Genomic DNA, 18652 nt, shown 5'->3' with positions numbered 1-18652 from the left:
CTACTTCTTGAAGAATAATATCTAGGAGGGCTTTTTAACCAGTATTTAATTTCTGAACTATTTAGCTCCTTAGTCCATTACACAAATAGTTAAAATATTGGGACTGGCAGGTCACTGAGGTTTTAGACGAAGAAAGCCTTGGTTATTCTAATTTTTATGTCTTCTTATTGGGCACTTACCCATAGTTGTACAAATTTGTTTTTTTACACCACATAAGTAGTAAGTTGTCAGGTTCCTTTAAATGTTGGAACTTGTACAGTAATTTTGGTTTTGGAGAGTACGGTTCCTTTCATGTAACTCCTGTGAAAACACCGAGGAAGAGAGCAGCCAGGCTTGACTGGTATATGACACACTCTAGAATAACCTAGAACAGTTAGAGGCTTAAAATGTCTAAATCTTCTGCTAAAAATTGAATCTCTCAAAACTATGTAGGATTTGTTTTGTTTTCTGTTTTTTTGTATTGAGCTCAAGTTGCAAGCTTGCAGCTGAAATAAAAATAGTGCTGTTTTATTCTAAAGCTATGTTTTGTTGGGTTTGTCTTGTTTTGGTTTTTTTTTCCTATTTAGGGTCTAGGTCGTTTGTGTGAGAGGTTCCCTGTTGTGGTTCACTCTGTCAATCCATCATTGAGAGACTTTCTTGTGATACCTTCCCCAGTGCTTGTGAAACTTTACAAATACCACAGCCAGTATCACACAGGTAAAGGAAAAAAGCCTCTGCTCCAGAGTGATTGTTTTTCAACTTGTGTGGCTTTTTCATACTTTTTGGTATTTTGTGGTGATACAGCTGCAGGTGGAAATGGAGATGGAATTGAGTAATTCTTTTTTTGGAGGTGGAGAGGAGGAAAGCAAATGAAATTCTGGTAGAGGTGTATCTAAGGGTAAGCGGTAGGACTGCTGGGTCTCTTGTGCTGGCACTGAGTGCTTCTGTCTTGAATGAGGCTCTGCAGCCAGAACCAGCACATAATTATCCTCACAGGGAGGGAAAAGAAATCACATACCCAGTTGGAACTGCCCTTGTTTCAAGCTGAGGCTGTTGTGTCTAATTCTCCTACAAAGGCTGCTTCTGTCTGCCCTGTAGCCTGCTTTGCACTTTGGGAGGCAGCCACTGGGTCTGTCCAAAGCTGCCTCTTCTCCACAGTGAACTAGATCACGTACCTCCAACTCCCCATACACATCCTGTGCTCCAGCCAGTGGCTGTCATGACATTTGGCAGATTGTTGTTGTTTTTAAACTTTAATATCAAGTTAGGATTTCCAGAAGAAAAATGTTTAATTCTAATCACTTGCTGATGCAAAAGCAGTATTGTAATGCTAAAGCAGTACAGTAAAGTAGTAACTGACTAAATTTAGGAGTAATTTAGGAATAGTCAAAGGCAGTAATGGCTTGTATAGCTCATCACGTGGTGTTGATTTCTGTTCTCCCATGTTCATAGTAGGTGGGAATGACATCAAGATTAGTGTCACCAATGAGCATTCAGAGTCCACTCTAAATGTAATGCCTGGCAAGAAAGGTCAGCCATCCATGTATGAGCAGCTGCGTGACATTGCCATAGACAACATCTGCAGGTAAGAGAGGGACTGGCACCATGCTGAACATGTGCTGTTTCCCTGGCAGAAAAGTGCTGTGCCCATTTAGAAGGTGCTGCTCTGTGCTGCCATGAAGTCTTTGTGCCTTGTTTGGTCATGACTTCATTTTCCTTCAGGCATCTCTTGGTTCTGTTTATGTCCTAATTGTAAAATAGTAATTCAGTCTTAATTGTTTTGCTTCCCACATCTGCTAGTCACCATTTTCAGTAGGTAAATGTTTTTGTAGATACTCAGTAGGTTTTCTTTTTTGTTTTGAGCTTAGATTATCACCTTGAGTGAACCTCCTGTAACAGAAGGATTGTCACACACTTGTGTGCACAGTGGTTATTCTTCCCTTTTAGACAGCTACAGAGAGCTAGAGGGAAGACAAATAGTTGGTGACTAGAGACAAGGAATTAAAGTTTCAAAGTAGTGGATTCCGAATTTACCTTATTGCATATTCCCATCTTTATTGTTTCTGGAGAAAGCAGAAGTAGAAACTTGGCTCAGTTTTTAAAATGTATCTGCAGTGTTCCTTGGCAATCAGTTCTTACTCTTCAGTATAAACCTGCTTCCCTTATATATAGATGCATTTACAATAGTTAAAAGTGGTATGTTTTATTGATGCATTATGTTTTTTCTGTCCATTGTTACTCCAGGTGCTTGAAAGCTGGCTTGACTATAGATTCAGTGATTGTTGAGGCCTTTCTTGCCAGTTTATCCAACCGTCTGTACATCTCTCAGGAGAGTGATAAGTAAGTTGTCAGTCAGTCATCAAACCAATTTTTCTTTCACTCAGTGAATCTGAGACTTATTCTAAGATATAAGTACTGGCATTATTTTAGAATTAAATGTCTCTGAGATTAATGGGCTTGTGTGTTGGGTCAAGATCTTCCCATGCCAAGTCTTTGCAGAGCTGAGCCCCTGTTTTCATACTGAGAGGTATGGATTCAGTTTTAGCTGATTGAATCAACAGATCTTTGGTGAATATTAGCCAATTTTGAGTCCTCAACTGAGTGATGGTTTCTCTTTAGGCTTCAGCTGTCTTTTTTTTGTCTAGACATATCATGCCACTTGTGGCATTTGACTTGCTCTGCTCTTAAGAGGCTCACCAACCAAGAAGTCTCATGGAGGGGCTTCTGTAGTAGCTGGTCTGACTGTCTTAGTATTTTGCCCATCATTTTTGCCTCTTTTTGTTGTTATTTTTAGAACAGTTTGTTCATGGATTAGTGTGGATTTCTTCAATAATGAGTTTGGGAGAGGTAATTTTTTATTTTGAAAATCAACTTGTGCAAATATATCCTCTAATGTGGCAGTATTAAAGCTGTTAGTGATGTATAGGAGCTGTTACTTCCTTATATGAAATGTGACCGAGGTCTTGATAACTGTTGAACAGTTACATTTGTCACATTGGGGTTCCTTGTTTTCCTAACAGGGAAGCTCATTTGATTCCTGACCACACAATTCGTGCTCTAGGGCACATTGCAGTGGCACTGAGGGACACCCCAAAAATGATGGAACCCATCCTGCAGATCTTACAGCAGAAGTTTTGCCAGCCACCTTCTCATCTTGACGTACTCATCATTGATCAGCTCGGCTGCTTGGTCATCACTGGAAATGTAAGGAAGGAATTGGCCAAGAGAATGTCAGTTCATGATCCCTTTCCTTTAGTTAAATGGAATTGTATTTTAGGAACTGCATTTGCAGAAGGTTTTTAAAGCTTCCCTTTTCTTCACCACAGGTAGACACTTGTACAGTCTTTGTGATATCAGAAAACAAAAGCTGTGATAACATGTAAAGTGCTATCCCTGTAAAGAAGATGACTCCCCATAGAAAATAAAAGAGTCTTTTTTAAAAAAAAGACTATAAAGCCTACCAAACTCAATGTCTTCAAAAGTTATTAGGTTTTTAAACTTGGTCTATCCCAAATAAGTGGGGAGTATTTTCTTTTTGTATCAGTAATTAACTTTCAAAGTCTTGTAGGTTCATACATTTAAAAGTGTGGAAGATTGTCGTCTTCAGTTATACAAAGATTAACTGACCTTTTCCAAATGTCATTTGTGCCTCTGAACAAGCAATTAATTGCCAGAACTCAGAAGCCTGAAAAAACGGTTTCCATCAGGAAGGCAGAGTTAAAGAGCATAATAAATTTTGTAACATTTGTTCAATTAAAAACATTCACAAAAGCACTTTTACTGTTTGTTTCTTGGAAGCTGAAACCATTACTCAGGCTGTGGCTGCCCACCTATCGGAAGAATGTGGTAAAACTTAGAATTTACAGGGCTGTTCTTTAGAGAGATTGTATTGAACTTACTTAGGGATTTGGTTTTGGTTTTTTGCAGCAATACATTTACGGTGAGGTGTGGAATCTATTTCAGCAAATCAGTGTTAAAGCAAGCTCAGTTGTTTACTCCGCCACAAAAGACTGTAAGGACCATGGATACAGGTAACACTTAGCTGTGTCCCTTAAGTGTATGAAAACTATATCAAATACCCTTTGTGATGCTTTGGGGTTTTTCCCACTATGAAATTTGCATTTTTTTACAACTTTGAAGGTTGTAAATTGTACTGTTCTTTGTTCTTACATGTTAAAAAGAAATAGATTAATTAAAAAATAATAGCACTTTAATATGCAGAGGTTCCTGAAAATGCTCCTCACTACAGGTAGCATGATAACTTTTACTTCTGTAAGGAGTCAGTGTTTGTAAAAGATAATTGACATTGATAACTTATGTTATCTGTAATTACAGTAATTAATCTCTTAGCCCAGAAAATCTGAGAGCGTGGTTTGTTTCGTTTTTTGTGGTCCTGGTACTTGTTAGGGATTAAATGCAAACCATTAAGAATATAATTCTTTGTACGTAAGTTATGCATTGTTGTCCCCGCTAGATGATTATTACTGACTCTGTTGGTAGTTGGGGTAGGCTGGATACCTTTCAGTGCAGTGTGGGAGTAGTTGAGAGGACTGTTCCTGTCAGTATCTTTTAACAATGCAATCTCAGCTTCAACAACTGATATGAGTTCTGATTCTTCTGCTCAAGAGCTTTCCCAAAACAGAAACACTGCCCTTGGCTGCTTTTTGTCTGCCACAGGAAAGTACTTTCCTTGTGGCTATGACAGCATCATAAATGGAACATCCTCAAAGGCACAACTTAAAAATAGTTTTTCACTTAAATACCAATGGCATTTCAATTGTCAGTAAAGTGATGTGCTGCTCATAAAAACAGCAAGAAGAAAACCTGGGTGAAAATATGTCAGCAGCCTTATTATAAGAGTTACTATCAATATTACGAAGAAAGCACTGAAAATATAAAACCTGAGGAATTGCTTGTTCATAAGTGTTTTTTCTCCTTAGGCACTGCTCCTTAGCAGTCATTAATGCCCTGGCCAACATTGCTGCCAACATCCAGGAAGAGCACCTTGTGGATGAACTGCTGATGAACTTGCTGGAGCTGTTTGTTCAGCTTGGGCTGGAAGGAAAGAGAGCTAGTGAGAGAGCAAGTGAGAAAGGACCAGCGCTGAAGGTCAGATATGTGCTGGTTTTTAATTGTGTGCAGCTGTGCTTTACGTGGGTTGCACCGCTAAACACACCCTTAGACACGTAGGGAAAACCCACGCCATGCTAAGCCTGAGAGTGAGTTCTGCTCCTGGAGTGTGAATACAGGTCTAGAATGCCTTCAGACACCTGACTGATTCGTGTGGAGTGTCCCAGATAAAGCAGGGGCTAGCTGCAGTTCAGCTGAGACTGCCTGAACTGGAGTGTCAGAGGCAGAGCTGCAAAGGGAAACACGGGATGCTTTGGAATCAGTATGGGAGACAAACTGCTGCACTGACTTAAAGCTGTGCAATTCTGCAAGTGGAGAAATGACAGATTTCAGATGGATTGAGCTAGGAGGCAGTGTTTCTTTAGTGTGAAGATACTGAGAGCAGTTCTCACTAGAGCATCTACTCAGTGCAGAGTAAAAGTTATGAAAGGTGTTCTGAAGATGGGGTTACTTCATTTTCAAGAGATAAAGAGGGTAGAACACTGCATGTGCTGCACTCCTCAAACAAAAGCAGTTTTTTCTTTGCTAGTTTGCCTGTGTCTCTTCTTCTCAGCGCACTAAAATTTGCTTGATAACCATTAAAATGTTCAGTGAGATAACCATTGAAATGTTCAGTGATTTATTTTGTTCTATTTTCAGCCATTCAGAAGTGATTTCTGTGAGGAGAAATAAAAGCATGGTGGTTTTTTTTTTTTTTCTTTTGCTATTCCTAGTAGTTGACATGAGTATCTCCTGAGTGTGCCCAGGAATGGAAGTCATTCCATATTCTTCGCTCTCAGTGCCATGTATTATTATGAAGAGGCTGATATTTAATTTTTTGTAACAAAGCAGAACAGAAAAGTTTTCTGTAGTGCTGTTGGTGCCTAGTTCTTGATATTGCAGTTAGTTTGCATCTCTGCTCTGACTCTGAAGCAGTGAGTCACATGTGGTGGATTGTCCTGAATTTAACAAAAATACCATGGTGACTTTCTCCAGTTGTCCCTACCCCTTAGAGTGTCTTGTGTGCTGTTATTTTATTCCCTTCAAAAATATTTTAAGACCCATCTTTTGTTTTGTTTTATCTTGACTCTCCAGGAAAGATAACTGGAGTTTGTTTGAGTTGGGTTGTGCCATTATTGTTTCATCTGAAGACTATTTGGCTTTGTGTCTCTATGGCTCTCTTCTTTCCTTCTTCGTTTTTGCTTTTTTTAATTGCTTCCTTTTGGTTTATTCCACTTCATGCAAAGCTGTGTCCTGTTAGCACATCTTCCCTGCCTCTTCCCTGTGGGGCCAGCAGTCTCTCTCTTGTAAGGAGGGAGCTGGAGCATTCCCTCTTTCCCGAATCCAGTGTGGAGGAATATGGGAGGTTGGGAAAGACTTTAGAGAGGAGATGTCTCAGTGTGGTGTCTGTGCCATCACTGTTTGCCTGATCAGAAAAGGTGAGAAATGATGTGCTGTGCTCAGTGAATGTTTTTAGTTCTTAAATACTCTACTTGGCCAGAGCAAACACACTTGTATAGCATGCAATTTAAAAAGTCCTAAAAAGTCCAAGGAAATATGTATTTTCCTTATGCTTCTTATATTTCAATGGAAAAGGCTGCTCCTTCTGCTTAAATAAATTCTTGAAAATCCTGTCTTTTTACTGGCTTGTTATTTTTGGCTTCATTTTGATAATAAAATGAAACTTCTGGTAAACATTTGACACTTGATTGTGGCCACCCATTTAAAGTTACCATTTTTCTAGCAGTTATTGAATATCTGCAGACTGTGTGCTGACAGCGGAAAAAATCCCTTCAACAGTCCATGAGGAAAACGCTTTGTTAAAGGATTCCAGGGTGTGTTCAGTCCTGTGGATTTTGTGGGTGCTCTCTTGACCACCTTGTGCACATCTCTTTGCAAGACACAGAGTTGTAATTGATGCTTGAAATATGTCTTATAGCAAGTACTTTAGAAATGCTTTTGTACATGTTTTGATCATTTCCTTTTTCTTCTCCAGGCCTCCAGTAGTGCAGGGAACCTGGGTGTGCTTATTCCTGTCATTGCTGTGGTGAGTATCCAGTGGTTGGGTTGTTGCAAACAATAATTTTTCTTGTACTAATCAAACATTGGTGCTATTTCAAGCAAAATGGTTTGATTGACAGCTAGTGCAGGGTTACCATCCAGGAGAACTGTAGTAACACTGTAAAATAATACACCTTGCTCTAAGGGGGAGAAACATTTGTTTAATAATGATAAATCTCTGAAAATAAAGAATCTTTTGTGATTTGGGGTTAGATTGTTTCAAGCCATGAATTCAGGTGATTCTTGAGCTAAATAATACTGCAGGGAGTATTACTTTGAATAGTGTTTGGCATGCAGTGTAATAAACAGCACATATCTGTGGCCTGAGGAGAAGTAAGAAACAAAAGTTAATAGAAGCAGTGAAAAATAAGTCTTAGTTTGGTGGCACAGTGAATTCTGCTTCATAAAAGGAAAAAAAAAAAGAAAAATGTTGATAAAGAAGGGGGTAAGTGTCCTGTGTCTTCTGAAATGAGAACTGACTGTCAGGCTGAAAGCATTTTAGGAAATGTGCAAGGACACTGATGTCCATGCCAGACTCATTTATTCTGAAGCATATTTGTGTTCAGTCTTGGATGTCATTTTTTTCTGGAGAAAAAACATTTAACAAAGTAGAAGTGCTAATTCAGGAAAAAATTGTAGATGTAGATCTCCAACGGAAAATTTGATACGTCCAAGGTGTGTTACCAGGTTGGTAGGACTATTTGCCTAACTGCTGTAGCTTTTACAAAAAAAAAAAGTCATGTCTAAAAGATCCATAGAGAAACTTCCTGAAGGACAAAAGATTCCATGCTACTTTTTTTCCTCTTGAAGCTGAATTGTTCTGTGGAACTTTTCCTGCACAGCTGGTGGGACAAAAGGGGAAAATGTATCCCATGCTTGCAGTAGGCCTGCTTGTAACTTGTTCATACTGCACATCCATTAACAAGCAGGAAAAAAGCATTCATTTCATACTCTGCCCCCACAGACCTCTTCACTGAAGCTTGTCAAAGAGAAGAGTCTAAAATTAGCACTAGATCAAAGGACTGTTCCTTTCCTTCCCGTCTATTCCAGTGGTCTCCTACATAAGCCCTCCCCAAATTCAGCAGTTATCACAAGGACCAGTTCCTAACTTTACAGAAATGTGTTTATAAAAGTCTTGGATCACTGTTATTCAATAGTTGCTCAGTTTTTGCATGAGCCAGCTAGTCCTGCATTGTGAGAGATGTTCTAGTGGGTGGCATTTTTCACCTGTCAGTGATGCTGATTTGAGTGAAAGCAGGACCATTCCTTGCATACCGAGAGAAGATTGGTGCTTGTTAGAGACTTAATGTAAAAGTTGTGGGAGTACTTTTCTGTTTCAAGTTTTTATTGATGATATATTTGTTCTGAATAGCTGGGGATAACTGCATTTTTCTTAACCAATGTGACCTTTAAATGCAGTCAGATAGTGCCAGAATCTGAAGCAAGAGTTAATGGTTACATTATGGTTGTTGAAGCAAATATTTGACTTTCTTGCACAATGTATGAAGATCATGAGTTTCCAGCAGTAGCTGATTTGCTTTTCTGCTTGACCTCTTTGCCTTGAATAATTGTCTTTACTTAAGTCCCAAAACCCCGTATTGCAGATGCTCCAGCTCATTCAATCATTGATAAACTACTTAAACCTAGGGCATGAATATTTAATCTTTTGCATATGCTTTTCTTTTTTGTATGTGCTTTCCTTTTTGAATACAGATAAAACAATAAAATGTGAATATGAATGTTAATAATTTCTGTTGTGCACTTCAGTACTGAAAATTGTCCATCCCGCAGTGGATTTAAAAGACAGGAATAGGGGGAAACATCTGCATTTCCTATTCAATATCAGCTCTTCATCATTTCATCATCTAATACCAGTATTTCACTGGCTGACAGGTTAAAAAGCTGTGTGTATGCAGCATATAATTGGAGTAGATGCAAAATTACAAACAGCAGTATATAAAAGCAAAATTAAATCAACAAGTTAAACTTAATATTGGAAAAACACCTTCTTAAGAAAAATAGTTCTTAAAATAACTGTTGGTTTATAGGTTATGTGTGCATTTTTGCTAACATAAGACAAATTTATAATGTATATAGATTGATACAGTATTTGGTACTGCAAAAAGTGATAAAAATACTCTCACTGGATTATGAGGCATATTTCTTAAAAGGTATGAGGTAAATGAAGGTGTGCAGAGGTGGGTATGTTCATTCACATTTGAATGTGTGGTGCAGCTCTGTTCCTTGTACCAGGTAGACAGCAGTATTCTACAGAGTGTGGGTAAGTAACATAATTTGCAATGGTGACACATTTGAACACCATTTTTGTTGTTACTAGAATGATTCAGAAAGTTTGCAGTGACTTGAAAGGTTTTGTCCATTAAATCAGGGGTGGAGAGTGCATTGGAATATTAACAGAGTCATTGCTATAAATGGCTTTTTTTGTGGAGAGGATTAGGTGATACTGAGCCAGTGAAAAGAGCATTTTGCTGACTGCTTTCCCTCTAAAGGGTATTCTGAGGATATTTATATCACTTACTAGGCTGGTGTAATTCTGATACCTCTTGTTCCAGTGAGGATCAGAGAAAGTATTGAAGCAATACAAGTTAGATTGGGGAAGAGTAGTGGGTCCCTTAGTATTTCATTCCTCCAAGACATTTCTGTCTCCTCTTACTTGGTACACTAGTCCATGATGCTTATTGTGTCTATCAGTCTGAATGTTTATACACATTGTGTGTATTCACTGAATATTAAATGATGCAAGGAAAAGAAAGAATGGAGACGTCAGATCTTTCTCATTGTATAAAATGCCCAGGAGAGACTTAGGCATCTATGGTTGGTCAGGTATTCAGGTTTTCCTTAGTCCTATTTATCATAAACAGACATCCTAGCACAAATTTAGAGCTAAATTTCAAGAATCCAGATAGTCTAAATACTTTATTGATTACATTTTATACACTGATGCAAAACACAAAGTGTAAGTTACTTTGTGATTTTTTTTTTTCTAGTAATACACTTATATCAATGCATGGCACTAACCATTTTAAATTGCAGTCAAATTATCTACTGCTGTGAGTCCATTCATGAGAAACTACCTGTAGATAATATATTTTCTTTTGATACCAGTGGCTTTTGTATTGGCTAATACGACAATAAATTTTCCTTTATGATACTGGTATTTTAACTTGTAATTATACAGCCCATGTGTAACAGAGTGTTGGAGGGTCTTCTCTGCTTTTAAGACGTGGCTGGGTTGGCAACTCTGCCCATGAACAGAAGGCAGCTGGTGCGGTGTTCGTAGATCAGGAACAAAAAGGGGTGGTCGATGACAAAGCGGGTCTGAGTGGAGAGAGGCATGAACCCCACGGTGGTGATTGCTGCAGCCTCTGTGCCCTCCTCATTCACTGTGATTGTGCCTTGGTGATTGAACTGTTCAAACAAAACAGGAAAACAAAAGTGAAATTGAGGCTCTCCTAAGTACACTTGAATGATGTGCTCACGGCCTTCCCTGCTCCACATCCCACACCCTTGCTGGCAACAGCTATGCAGCACCAATCCTTGGGGTTTTGTTTTGTGGAGAAGCCTGTTCCTGACTGACCACAACACTCTTAGTGTCTTTGACATCTGATTAAACACTCTCTTCATTATGTGAATAGACAAGGACAAACCCACCACCCTCCCTCCTATGTCCTCCAGAAAAGATGAGGAAAAAATATTGTTTTAGCTTACTGTGCAATATTATTACTGTGCTGCCATGTTACAAGGAGATAGAGTTTAGTCAGAGAGGAGGTGAAATGAGGAGTAAGTACCCTGTCAATGGTGACCTTCTCATCTGATATACCAGAGTAGTCGCCTTTTCCATTGAACAGTTCTTCTATTCCCATGGATCTCAGATAGTCAATCAAATTATAAGTCTTCTCCAGCTTAAATTTAGGAAGAACCACTTCTCTTGTTCTAGTAAAAATAAACACAAAAAGGAAAAATCATTGAGCAGATATGTATGTGCATGACTCCTTTGCTTTACAGACCTGTTGTGGTTTGGTTTTTTTGCTGTCTTCAGCAAGCAGGACACAGAGATACACAGGACTGTACTTTTGCTTTCAAAACTTGAGCATTGTGACTTTTAAAACTGTGCTTTAAAAAATTAATTCCCCTGCAAAAACTGTTAGTTTGTCAATTTGATATTTCATTTATAATGGTTCACATTATTTATGTGTATAAGATATGTGACTTTGAGCAGTTCATTGCATGCTTGTAATAAGTGTTGAGCTGTCAGATTCTCTGAAATACTAAACTGGAGATTTGTCACTTCTTGTGTACAATGGAAATAGGTTGAATTCCTGGATAGCACATCAAATCATCTCTTTTTATCAAGTCTGAAGACAGATACACTTACTCTGCCACCTTCCTTAAGGGAGGCTTTATGACTTTATTGTTTTTCCTCTCCCATAATTCTGATGTTCTTTGTTGATTATGGAATGTGTTTCTTTACACGCAGCTCTGTTGTAATGCTCAGTGCTAAACTGAATGTAGGCTGATGTGACCAAGATTATTCTGCACCAATAATCTGTTATTTTCACAGTTCTGTTTTTCCTTCTTACTGAAATCTTTTATCAGTAAGAACTTTTTCTTTAAATCTGCATCATTAAATAATCAATAGAAAGAATTTTGGAACTTCATTCCAATTTTCTATCTCAATCATCCTCGATTTCTTGACGGAATTTAAATTTTGAGAGCTCACCGGTCCTGATTTTTAATGTAATAAATGCAATTTTGGAGGTTTTGTTTAGGTTTAGTATTTTTTTATCAGAATATAATATATTATCCCCTGCATGCTTTACTTACCCTTGTCAATCTCATCAAGAAAATACATTAAGACTTTAACAAGATGTGCTTTTCAGCAGATACCTGTTTGTCATGCTCTTCTGCCACTTTTCTACCACTTGAGGTGTGATTTGCTTTTCAAGGGCTTTCACTCCAGACAGTTTGTGTGGGAGCACCACGAGCATGCTGATGTTGCCTACGAAGGGCAGCTGGATGATGCTGCAGTCCAGCTCGGCATCGGCGGCAGCCAGGAAGGTGCCCTTGGTCTGCATCATCGGCACCTTCACCGTCTGCTTCTCGTTCAGCCGGAAACTTCTCTTTGTGGTCATTTCCACTGGAAACTTATTCTCCCAAGTTCCTGTTAATACAATGCAGAAGACAGATAAAACTCTGCATCAGGTCCCTGTTCAATTAAATGTTCCCAGAATAGGTTTACACTAAGCTTTAAGTCACATGAATTGGGAATTACTGTAGGAGATTGTTGATTTCAGTGAAGCCTGAGTTAGAAGACAGGTTTTAAAGTGACTTCAAAATTCTTGGCTTTATAACTTAATATTTGTCTGATTTGAGTGTTCCAAATTGCAGAAACAGGTGAACACAAACCAGAAATATGAATGTGGTTGGTGTGTATTGTTTTTCCCTGTGAGGAACCTAGAAATTTAAACAGATGCAAAATATTTTTTAGGGTTTGCCTCTAGCAGAGCACCTGACCCAGCTGTATTTTCTGAGAGATGGGATGCTTGAATCCAGTTCTGAAGGCACCTTCGGAGAATGTTAGTGGTGTATCAAGCTAAGCAAGGGCTGGTTTCATTTTGCATTAGGTTGTAGAAGATGCTATGCTGAAGGCATTACCTTACCTTAGTCCATTCAGACTGGTTCATTTTCTGTCTTAACCTGAAGACTTGGGGTGTTGACTGCTTAATTCTATCATCCAGTTTGATGTGGTAACAGGCTCCTGTAGATTTGCTGAAATCTGACAGGTTTATGCCCAAATAATGCAGTCCAACACATTTTGCAGCCCAGAAAGCTTTGCCATCAGGGTTTGAAGCTTTTTATGTGGAGATGCTCTGGATGTCAGAAATATTTATTAACTATTTGAAAGAAGGTTTTTTAAATACAGTGTTCTGTTGGTCTTTTTCTAGAACTGTGGCTCTGGAATAAACATAATTTCTTAAGGGGCAGACAAAGCTAGACAATTATAGTGGAAATAGGGTTACCAGTATTTCCTGTAAAAACTCAGGAATTTAGGTCATCATTGGCAAGCAAGTATGTGAGGAATGTGACTGTGTGGAGAGCCTACAATATAACCTTAATTGGTTCCTTAGTCTGACTTTGCCAGATTAACTGTGAATAAGCCTTTTTCTTTCTTAAGTCCAACTTTCATTCTAATAGTTCCTTCACATGTCAGGCTGATGTGGACCAGTTTGAGAAGCAGTCAGACTGTGGTTAATAGTCTGAAAGGTATGGGGTATAAAATGGATGATGCTATTCCCAAACAAATTGTCTCACTTCTAAGGAAAACCTGGTATCTGGCTGTTCTTCAGGAAGCAGAATTCACAGGCGTAGGACTCCAGCTGGCCAATGACATGGGGTTGCTGTGGGCCAGGGCAACTTCAGCAGCACTGCCATCCACTGAGGGATGGGAGACATAATCAGCTCTTCCTAGTGAAAGAGAGGAGCTGGGGAACATTTTTCTTGGATTTGGTTTTGCAAATGCATTTGTCTTGGGGTAGAATACTGATTCCCAGCAGGAGCTACGTGGCCAGCTGAAACCAGCTGGCGCTTTATGACTTCTGTGACTTTCTGTTTTGAATCTTCCCCCAAGATGTCTTTTGTATCCATCTGTGGTGGCAGATGTTGTCTCCATTGAGTGACTCCTCTTTTGCATTTGTGACCAGAATCTCAGAAAAAATCAGGACATTTTGGACCTGTCAACATTTGTCAGTTACCAAAACTGCCATGGCTAAAATAACCAGCTCCTACTTGATAGGAAGCTCATAAATGATTGCTGTGCAAAATGGGGGGTAGACTGGACATCTATACAAGATAAAATGTACTTCTTACCAGCATAAAGAGTTTCCAATAGTTTCTTGGTGGCCTTTAATATAAAAGGAGCTTGAAGCCTCATAGTGTTTGTCAAGTGTCCCACTACTCAGTATCACTTGAACTGAATATCTCTATATCTGAAAATGCTTATAGGTTTCTTAGTTCTGAGGGCTTAATAGAGCTTCTCTGCAGTGGTGCAAACAGTGCAAATGGAAAGATGTGGACAAAATTTGACATGTTAGGAGGAGTAGTGGGGAAACTAAGAAACCCAGAAGCAGAACTTGCTTTTAAAAAGTTCAGTTCCACTCAAAATAGAATTCCCAGGAGACTGTCACTGTAAGACAAAAGAATGAGAGATAGCAATAGAGAATTGATCTTCTTTGTTTTGAGGGTTATAAATTACAGCTTTCAGCAGATGGCACCAAGGCAGTTTGGACTAACAGGACTTCATGGGCAGAAGAAAAAGCCAAGTCTTTTTGATCTTGATAACTCGAGAGTTTCAGTACCACAGCTATCTGTTTTTGTGGTGTTTTTGTTATTTTGAGGTAGCACAAGTATTTAATAATTTTGGAGTGAAACAAAAGGCTATTTCAAATTTGACCAAATTATGAAAAAAACCCCTTCACTTTGTATAGTTTCACTTTGTATAGTCCTTTTCTTAGGGTGGTCTGACAGACAGTAAAGCCTTGTATTTAGTATGATGTGATCATCAGAGATGCAGTCAAGGATACAGGTAAGTGCCTGTTGGATGGAACCTGAGAATAGGAGATTATTTGGATTTTGCTAATGATTGCTTCAGATTCTCGTAGAGATAAGTGGCATTATTCAGGGAAGTAATTCCTTGCAAGTGGGTGGGGAAAGGTACATTTATAGGAATGTTGCTTCTGTAACCTGCTGAGATGGCAGGTGTAAGAGAGGCCTTTGTTTCTTGGAAGTAGGGACATAACTGGGGAAAAATAAATTCCTTCATGAACTAGGGAAAGGAGTGTGTTGTACTTGCAAACACTGTTACCTTTTTGGGCTAATCTGTCTTTCCTTACCCGTGTTTTAAGTCACCTTTGTCTGATTTTCATCTTAAACAGTCAGTAACAGATTTCCTTTCATCCTCAGTTCTTCTTTCATTGGCACCTCCCACCTCTTGCTCATTTAATATAATTTTAAAAGTTTGTTGAAAAGCTAACAAACTTTCAACCTGAGGCAGATAACTTATGTTGAAAATCTCACTACAGGCTCTTAGTTTAAATGTAAAGATATTGAAAATAAGGGTTTATAATAATAATATATTGCACAGTCTACTTCAAGCCTCTTTAACTGTTCAGCCTATACTAATACATGAAGAAGCCTATATCAGCAGACAGTTCATGCTGAATCAACTGAAATATTCCATGTAGTGAATGTGTGTGGTTTTAGTTGTGGAAGAACAGTGTTTGTTTTGGTTATTCTCTTAGGGCCCCTGTATGGGCTTGTTGACAAGGATCATGCTCTAATCGTATAAAAAAATGGCATCCTTCAAGCTGAAATTCTTTGTGGTCGTTCATATGTATCCTAAATACTTAAGAAATGTTTAAGTGCTTTAACTGAAATCAATCTGTACCATTTCAGTGATGCCAGGACTGAATGTGACTAATAACTTGCAAATGCATTTATACCTCCCCATCTGAGACTTCTACACAGCTCATAATCTCCGGGGCTATTCTGCATTCATACATTGTTTTTCTGTCTCACTGTGAAGTAGTAAGCATTTGCTCTCTGTATACAATACCTACTAACTTCAGACCATGACTAGAACATTGTTGTACTACAGAAGCAGGCAAAAATGGGCTAATAATAGAGATTCTTTGTGAGGGAGTCAGTGGGTTTTTTATAGTGTAGATTAGACTTAAATTCCATTTTGGATTTCTTATGACATACGGTATGGCATTGCGAACTGAGAAAATCCTTCACTTAGATTGAAATAACAGATTCTTACCTTTAAAGTAAAGACAATTAAGAATCATCATCAGTGTTGTAGGGTTTATATTCACGAGAGCTTCCTTTATTAATCCCTTGGTCAGCTTCAGGATGCGTTCGTTGGTTTTGGCTATGAAGCTGGGATCTGAGAAATCAGCTGGTTGGGCATCAGCAAAGTAGTATGTTTTCATATTGTTTTTGAAATCATTCAGAATAGAAAAGTCCTTATGAATATAAAGGTCATTGACAGACCTCAGTGTGTAGCCAAAGTTGCGCCTGAAGAGCCGATGGGTGAGTTTGCGGAAGAGGTTGTGAACGGTCATGAGCTCATATTTGCTGCTGGCATTAATGAAGTCTTGAAAGCCCAGAACGGATAACACTTCCTGCTGGGTTTGATCCTTCAGACCCAGGGAAATCATAGCCATTGCAGTGGAAATACCAACAGGAGCCATGATAATATTGTCTGAGGAGCTGGCCTTGTCTGCCACACTGCGGTAAAGGTTGAAGGCAAAGTTTGCATTGAGGATATTGAGGCGCTGGATTCTAGTTTTGCCCTGAAATAGTTCAAGAATATTTCCTTGCTGAACTTCAGAAACCATGTGTGGGGCAGCATCAATAACATCACTGTAGTCATCTTCACTCAGTATCTTGTCAAGGTCTAGATAATCCTCTTCCTCCTCCTCTTCAGGAATCAAGTCATTAGTGATGGTGTTTTCTCTGTGGAACTCGAGTGGCAGGTTTGGCACGTAAGTCCCGTTTTCATGTGACTGTGCACCTTTAAGGCTTTCAAAATGCTCGGTGACGTCCTTGACTCCACAAAACGTGGAGGTTATGATGAGAGCAAGGGCAAGCAATTGAAATAGGAACTTCATTCTGACAGGTGAAAGCCTGGAAGACAACACAGTTGAGAGGGCCGAGGGTAATTGAATTTACTTATCTATTCCCTGATTTTAGGTCCATGCTGATTTCTGTCACAGCAGAAGGTCTATAGTCACCTTATTCAACAGCATTGTTTTTTAGTGGAACACATCAATTAAAGGGATAAGTCTGTTTTACTGGTAATTGGTTTTGCTTACACAATGCCTCCAGCCTGCCAAAGAATTGGTTGACCTTCTTCCATACAAATAGTCATTACTGGCATATTTAAACAGTAACAAACTCATTATGCAAAATATATGGGACTCTTTATTTATAAACTGTTACACTTAAACTGTGCACTAGCTGTGCTAGTAGTGTGTGCTGAAAATACAATGTCAAGTTAAGTTTGAAGATTTGAGCTTGGTAAGCAGAAGAGGGACTCCTGATCCAGTCCCCGGCAGGAGCATGCCAGAAGGCTGAGATGTACTGAAAAATTTGAAAAACAAACATCCTGTAGCTACAACAAAAATTGAAGTTTTGTGGGAGTATTTTGGAAAAGCAAGGCAGCAATCTGGTGAATAAAGGAGATCTAGGCATGTAGAAAGACGTATATTTGCACTGAGTACCATTAGTGGGACTGCAGTGGGGGAAGTGTTGGGCATAAACATCTGTCCTGGTCTGCTCATGGCCTTACTCAGGCATGTTACTCAATGTCTGTGCACCCTTTCTGCAGCTCTCTGTCCTCATCTGCCACTCTTGTGATTGATTGGCTTGATTCTGCTTTTGGCTTAATTACGTTTTGTTTCACTTTACTTTTGTGAGCACTGCAGAACTCGTAGTGCCCTCTGTTTTCTTCATGATGTGAAGTCTCTGTGAGCTCCCTTCAGAACTTTGTTTCTCTAGGCTTACTGTGATCCCAGTTCTAGATTCGTAACCTCACCTGTTTTGTTTGAGAATACATTTAAGTAGAACCTGCATTTTTCTAACGGAAACTTAATCTCTTAATGTACTGAGTATTGGACTGTTGCATTTTTAAATTATTTTTAAAATCTAAAATTTTCTTTGGTATGTATTTGAAGAGAATACATCAGACTTACTCAGCTGTAAAACCCTTTACCAAGAAGTGGGTCTGAGAGACTTTTCACCATAATATTGGGTGCAGTAATTACAGTGATATTAAAAAAGATATGAAAAAGTGTAATTCCCTCCTGTGACAGTCAGAGATCAAAATGTAAGTGTTCAATGGCTCCGTCAGCTGAAACTGAATGGGTGTCTGAATGCCAGGCCTTGGGTTTTTCTCAAACTTAATTATAAAGTTACTTCATGAATTTATAAAGTTAATTTCAATTGACACACTTTTTTGAGTAAAAAGGCAGTTATTTACAATATAAGACAGGACAAAATACTGAATACAGTTAAAACAAAAATCTTACTAAGGTGTTGATTAAAATGCTTTTTAAATTAGGAAAGAGAGCTGTTCTATAAAGTATGAAGGTTCACATACTTATACCTGTTCACTGACCTGTATTTCAGTGAACAAAACCTTAAAGGAAAATATTTTCAAACATGTTGTAACAGGATTGAAGTAACTGAGCTGATAGTTTAATTTTTGAAACTCTCCCCCAAACTAATCTGCTTTAAATCCTGAAACCATTTAAGGTGATCCTCCCATATAAAAGAATACATCGTTCTGCAAAAATGAAGGATCCAAAGAAGATGCTTATGAAGTTGTTTTAGACTGTGACTGAACAACTCGAGTCAGTCTTTTTCTTATTGTTCCTTCATAAATTCATTAGATTTTTCCCCGCCCCCAGAAGTCAGGCCC

The 18652-nt window shown here is 38.7% G+C and overlaps 2 protein-coding genes across 2 annotated transcripts in view; one reads left to right on the top strand and one right to left on the bottom strand.

The window, feature by feature from the left end:
• PI4KA (phosphatidylinositol 4-kinase alpha) overlaps positions 1-18652 on the top strand; it is a gene marked incomplete at its 5' end in the record, with an annotated part of 54662 nt that overhangs the window by 11695 nt on the left and 24315 nt on the right. Inside the window, 7 exons of the mRNA XM_082293518.1 lie at positions 567-696; positions 1432-1564; positions 2224-2319; positions 3000-3183; positions 3907-4010; positions 4920-5088; positions 7085-7135. Coding sequence (XP_082149644.1) covers positions 567-696; positions 1432-1564; positions 2224-2319; positions 3000-3183; positions 3907-4010; positions 4920-5088; positions 7085-7135 — 867 coding nt within the window. The remainder of the gene's footprint in view (positions 1-566; positions 697-1431; positions 1565-2223; positions 2320-2999; positions 3184-3906; positions 4011-4919; positions 5089-7084; positions 7136-18652) is intronic.
• On the bottom strand, positions 10387-16841 carry SERPIND1 (serpin family D member 1; the record flags this gene model as incomplete). Its single annotated transcript, XM_082293294.1, has 4 exons — positions 10387-10578; positions 10959-11103; positions 12058-12331; positions 15989-16841. The coding sequence occupies 4 exons, from the start codon at positions 16839-16841 to the stop codon at positions 10387-10389; spliced, it is 1464 nt and encodes a 487-aa protein (XP_082149420.1).

The sequence above is a fragment of the Coloeus monedula genome (genome assembly GCF_965178545.1).
Source record: "Coloeus monedula genome assembly, chromosome: 18".
Classification (NCBI taxonomy): Eukaryota; Metazoa; Chordata; class Aves; order Passeriformes; family Corvidae; genus Coloeus; species Coloeus monedula.
Note: the sequence above shows the minus strand (reverse complement) of the source record. Positions and strands in the feature narration are given on the sequence as shown.